The sequence below is a fragment of the Monopterus albus genome, unplaced genomic scaffold (genome assembly GCF_001952655.1).
Source record: "Monopterus albus unplaced genomic scaffold, M_albus_1.0 scaffold26.1, whole genome shotgun sequence".
Lineage (NCBI taxonomy): Eukaryota > Metazoa > Chordata > Actinopteri > Synbranchiformes > Synbranchidae > Monopterus > Monopterus albus.
The window spans coordinates 2,351,097-2,357,238 of record NW_018127906.1 but is presented as its reverse complement, the minus strand read 5'-3'; the positions used below and the strand labels follow the sequence as shown (position 1 = coordinate 2,357,238).

General features: G+C 41.8%; 1 protein-coding gene across 1 annotated transcript in view; it reads right to left on the bottom strand.

The window, feature by feature from the left end:
• gramd2b (GRAM domain containing 2B) overlaps positions 1-6,142 on the bottom strand; it is a 15,207-nt gene that overhangs the window by 6,842 nt on the left and 2,223 nt on the right. Inside the window, exons 2-8 of the mRNA XM_020595260.1 lie at positions 5,116-5,238; positions 4,563-4,650; positions 1,954-2,023; positions 1,511-1,614; positions 884-979; positions 627-698; positions 75-155 (exon numbers count right to left, since the gene is read on the bottom strand). Of these exons, the coding sequence (XP_020450916.1) occupies positions 75-155; positions 627-698; positions 884-979; positions 1,511-1,614; positions 1,954-2,023; positions 4,563-4,650; positions 5,116-5,238 (634 nt within the window). The remainder of the gene's footprint in view (positions 1-74; positions 156-626; positions 699-883; positions 980-1,510; positions 1,615-1,953; positions 2,024-4,562; positions 4,651-5,115; positions 5,239-6,142) is intronic.

Below are 6,142 nucleotides of genomic sequence, written 5' to 3'. Positions count from 1 at the left end.
AGCCATGTTGTCTAGCTTCTCACTGTTCTGGTGTTTAAGCATCCATCATTTTGGTGTGTATGTGTTTGACCTACCAGAGGACAGTGAGGTGACCTCTGACCTCGGAAGCTGTTCTCCGCTGAAGAAGGGATGGAGCTGCTGTATGGACTCTTCTCCTGCACACATTCATACAGTCAGATGTTTCTGTCCCAAAGTATCCTGATGTTTTAATTTCACAAAGAAGTCATGACAAACACTTTGGGCTCAAATCAGAGTCTTCAGTTTGTGTAAAACAACAATAATAATGATAATAAAATGACTGTTTATTAAAACCAGAAATAGCAGATGAGTGAATAATGTGCAACCTTGAAGCTGTAAGGCTAAATTAAATTAGAAATCTGAAATTTAGGGGAATAAATTGTCTGCCAAATATAGTAGATGATAATTTAAAGCGTCACAAAAAAGCAACAAAAAGAATCATCTGTTTGGCAGGCATTGAAATCGGCGTTGACTTTGTTTGAGTTCATTTACTCGAGCTTTAAAAGTTTTGCTCAGACAAAGACTTGCAGGTTTCACTATCGTGAAAAAAATTAAAGTTTCAAGCAGTCAAATTTCCAGGCTTTCTACATGTGGGACATGGATCCTACCTCCAGCTGAAGGCAGACTGACATCAGGAGCTTGTAGGTGTTGTCTCTGGACAGGAAGGACACGAACACATACTGCAACAAGAAACAGAGCCTCCAGGATTTTAGTGACAGATGTTTGAAGCCGATAGTGTTGAGCTGTTGATGCGGCTCACAGTCAAACATAAAAAAAAACAGATGCTGTCTATCTGCGAGCGTTATAATGTTTTTCAGTGCTCAGAATGAAGTACTGAGATGAAACTAAGAACCTTGGCTCTCACCCTGTCATTTGCCGTGGCAATCACCAGAGCGTTTGGCACCAGAATGGCGGTTTTGGTCTTCTTGATGTGAGTGACTGACACCACTGGGATGGCGATCTGGGACGAACAAACACCAGGATGAACAGTTCAGCCCTGCAGGGACTAGTTTACTCTCTGTTGGTACAGTTTCACTCATCCTGTGGGAAGCAGTGGTCACACTGTCACATGATCCTTGAAACCTCATCAGCACAGTAGGCAACAGAGGCCAAAAGCAGGGAAATGCTGTAAATACAGACCAGTGTTAGCTATGGCCATGGGTACACGTGAACATTGTGTTGTGTCTCTGCTCTGAGCCAGTTGCCCCCGTTGAAGAGGCTTGTTTTTGGTTGTTCATGCAGGTTTTGATAACAGAAATAAGGCGTGTCTTTTCTATTTTTACTATATTTTTGATTCTATTAAACCGCATTCAAGTCGCCTGTGCTGCCATTTCCACCAGAGCTCTTGAAGTTTCTGTCAGAGACCCTGAAGTGGGAACAGGAGTGAGACGCTCTGTGGAGAGTTCAGATTAGTTTTCCACATGTTGCAGCTTGATGTTCATGACACATAAAGGGAAACACTAACTATAATGTCATCTCTCTCCCAGTTTACCTTTGTGTCTTTGCCAAAGACTCTGGAGTGGAAGCAGACCCAGTGGTCAGAGACAAACATTCGTCCCTGGTAGAGGATGTCTTTCTGCAGGGCGCAGGTGTAACCTGACAAACAGGTGAGTGACATCAGGTTGCTGCAAAACACTTGGTTACTTTAAAAGACAGAAAGTCCAGTGTGTTCAGAGCCAGAGAAGAAAGAAATCCAGCAGTGAGTAGATTTGAATTTGACATATGTTTTGCTCACAAGTGAAATGTTTCACTTTCACTTTATTACAGTGAATGAGAAATGAAAAGGATGATAGCTGAACTTAAATGTTCTCCCATGCTTTTGTTATTAGATCTTTGTGTGGTATTTAACAAACATCTCATCAAATGTTGGACTATTATCTGCTCCCTCATCCAGTATTTAAGGTGGAGTGGAGAGTTGGATCATTAAAGACTTACTCTGCCTCAGCTGTTCCTCTTTGCTGATCTCCTTAAATATTTTATGGTACTGGCAGTTGCCCTTTGAAAGCTGAAACACAACACACACACAGTTATGGAGTAACATGCTCACACACACATTACTGCTGAGTGATGCTTGCACATGCATGGGAAAGTGCACACTGTGGATATTATTTTAGGAGCTGCAGAGAAGTGGAGCTGTGGTGTTATTGTTGGGCTGGTCATTTGTGGGTTTATAAGATAAACATGAAACTGACAATTTAGGTTTTTAGCCTTAACACTAATCTGGTCACAAGTCAAGTTGAGAGTTGACACAGCTGGTAACGTCCACAGTCGTCCAACCAAGACACTGCATAAACACTGACAGTTTTGAAACTGAACATATCAACACTGAGGTGGGGGATACATTTTGGGATTTGGAGGAAACGTAGCATATGAAATGAGTGGTTTGTTATCCGGGGTTCTCACAGTTAATGTCTTGTTCATGTCTCACAGACAGTGTTGGTGGACTGGCAGCTTCTCTGTGGACAGAAATGAAGCTCTGCTGGTTGTATCCTCAGTGATTTAAAATCTCGAGGAGAGAAGCCAGCACTCAGGGTGCAGGTCAGTAACAAACATCCAGTTAAAGTCTAAATTTCAGTTTTGTGTGCCACTAACAGTCAGATATACAGTATTGTTCAAAATAATAGCAGTACAATGTGACTAACCAGAATAATCCAGGTTTTTAGTATATTTTTTATTGCTACATGGCAAACAAGTTACCAGTAGGTGCAGTAGATTCTCAGAAAGCAAACAAGACCCAGCATTCATGATATGCACGCTCTTAAGGCTGTGCAATTGGGCAATTAGTTGAAAGGGGTGTGTTCAAAAAAATAGCAGTGTGGCATTCAATCAGTGAGGTCATCAATTTTGTGAAATAACAGGTGTGAATCAGGTGGCCCCTATTTAAGGATGAAGCCAGCACTTGTTGAACATGCATTTGAAAGCCTGAGGAAAATGGGTCGTTCAAGACATTGTTCAGAAGAACAGCGTACTTTGATTAAAAAGTTGATTGGAGAGGGGAAAACCTATAAAGAGGTGCAAAAAATTATAGGCTGTTCAGCTAAAATGATCTCCAATGCCTTAAAATGGAGAGCAAAACCAGAGAGACGTGGAAGAAAACGGAAGACAACCATCAAAATGGATCGAAGAATAACCAGAATGGCAAAGGCCCAGCCAATGATCAGCTCCAGGATGATCAAAGACAGTCTGGAGTTACCTGTAAGTACTGTGACAGTTAGAAGACGTCTGTGTGAAGCTAATCTATTTTCAAGAATCCCCCGCAAAGTCCCTCTGTTAAAAAAAAGGCACGTGCAGAAGAGGTTACAATTTGCCAAAGAACACATCAACTGGCCTAAAGAGAAATGGAGGAACATTTTGTGGACTGATGAGAGTAAAATTGTTCTTTTTGGGTCCAAGGGCCACAGACAGTTTGTGAGACGACCCCCAAACTCTGAATTCAAGCCACAGTACACAGTGAAGACAGTGAAGCATGGTGGTGCAAGCATCATGATATGGGCATGTTTCTCCTACTATGGTGTTGGGCCTATTTATCGCATACCAGGGATCATGGATCAGTTTGCATATGTCAAAATACTTGAAGAGGTCATGTTGCCTTATGCTGAAGAGGACATGCCCTTGAAATGGTTGTTTCAACAAGACAATGACCCCAAACACACTAGTAAACGAGCAAAGTCTTGGTTCCAAACCAACAAAATTAATGTTATGGAGTGGCCAGCCCAATCCCCGGACCTTAATCCAATCGAGAACTTGTGGGGTGATATCAAAAATGCTGTTTCTGAAGCAAAACCAAGAAATGTAAATGAATTGTGGAATGTTGTTAAAGAATCATGGAGTGTAATAACAGCTGAAAGGTGCCACAAGTTGGTTGACTCCATGCCACACAGATGTGAAGCAGTTATAAAAAACTGTGGTCATACAACTAAATATTAGTTTAGTGATTCACAGGATTGCTAAATCCTAGAAACAAAAACGTTTGTACAAAATAGTTTTGTGTTTGTACAGTCAACGGCAGACACTGCTATTTTTTTGAACACACCCCTTTCAACTAATTGCCCAATTTCACAGCCTTAAGAGCGTGCATATCATGAATGCTGGGTCTTGTTTGCTTTCTGAGAATCTACTGCACCTACTGGTAACTTGTTTGCCATGTAGCAATAAAAAATATACTAAAAACCTGGATTATTCTGGTTAGTCACATTGTACTGCTATTATTTTGAACAGTACTGTAAAACACTCTGCAGTTTAAATCTGTTCACTTTCTGAGAGCTGTGGATGAATTTAGCAGTGAAGTGTTCTGAATTCACTCCAGCTCTGCTTCACACCTCTGACAGCAGCTGGTGCTCATGGGCGTTGTAGCATTTAGAGCCACTAAACTTACAGAAGTAAAGCTGAATAATGAAGCACAGAATGTTTGTGCCATCCCTGTGTTTCTGTGGATTGGCTGCCAATAGCAAAACTGATACATGATGGTGCTCAGCTGGGAAACGGCTGCTGAGTCCTGTGCTGTACTGTTCATAGGCGGTTCATTCCACCTGATGAATGCTCACCTGGCTGTAGTGAGACTTCTTCCTCTCTATCTTGGAGTCTGGGTCTGTCTTAACCTGAGTCAGCAGAGAGTGGTCGAAGGTCTTTGATCTGCAGGGGAAAATCAATGCAGTCGGGGAAGAATCAGCAGCAGTGACATGTCGTACATGGCTGTCTGGCTGTGACCCTCTGTGCTGTAAGGACCATGTAAGTAATCCATTAACTGAATTGGTTTATGATAGCTGCTGCAAACACTGATACCTGAACCAGGCAGTGAATTAGAAGCTATACAAGAAGGTAAACAGCTCTGCAGAATTGGTCCCAATCGTGTGAGACACTTTTTACATCATTTGATATGATGCATGTTAAAATTAGAACATTCACTAAGCATTGACAGCACAGTCACATCTATAGGCCAAACCATAAGTGTTTGGACAGTTATATGATCTGGGCTTTCATGGTCTGAAATTCATTATCTTGGGAGAATCTTCCTTGTGAGCACCAAAAACACATTATATACTGTATTTTGGCAGTGATTATTAAGTCAGAGTCCTGAAACATTTTCCAGTTTTTTACCTGACTAAGGCTGGTTTCCTTCTGCCAGAAAGCTCCTGCAGTTCCCGCTCATCAGCCTGCAGAGGCTCGCTGACCGTCCTCCCATATCTCTGACGGTCCTCTGTCGCATTGTCTACATCTGAGCTACACACAGCAAGAAAACAACTGTTAATTAACCTGCTCACCCACAAGGCCTCCCTTTTTAGCAGTAGTTACAGCTATCTGGAAAACATGGGGATCAGAAGAGTCTGCAGTGTTCAAAAAGTTCAAAACGGAAGCAGCAGAGGCTGAGATATCCTGACTTTTAGTCGTATGGACATTTAATTAATCGTTAATTAGGTTTCTAATACAGGTGCATCTCAATAAATTAGAATATCATGGAAAAGTCCATTTATTTCAGTAATTCAACTCAAATAGTGAAACTTGTGTATTACATAAATTCAGTACACACAGACTGAAGTAGTTTAAGTTGTTGGGTCTTTTAATTGTGATGATTTTGGCCACATTTAACAAAAACCCACCAATTCACAATCTCAATAAATTAGAATATGGTGACATGCCACTCAGCTAGTCAACTCAAAACACCTGCAAAGGTGTCCTGAGCCTTTAAAATGGTCACTCAGTTTGATTCACTGGGCTACACAATCATGGGAAAGACGGCTGGTCTGACAGTTGTCCAGAAGACAATCATCGACACCCTTCACAAGGAGGGTAAGCCACAAACATTCATTGCCAAAGAAGCTGGCTGTTCACAGAGTGCTGTATCCAAGCATGTTAACAGAAAGTTGAGTGGTAGGAAAAAGATGCACAACCAACTGAGAGAACCGCAGCCTTGAAAGGCTTGTCAAGCAAAATCGATTCAAGAATGTGGATGAACTTCACAAGAAATAGACTGAGGCTGGGGTCCTAGAGGAAAGGTGGAGAAGCTCATAGCCCAAGTTGTTTGAAGTCCAGTGTTAAGTTTCCACAGTCTGTGATGGTTTGGGGTGCAATGTCATCTGCTGGTGTTGGTCCACTGTGTTTTTTGCAAACCAAAGTCACTGCACCC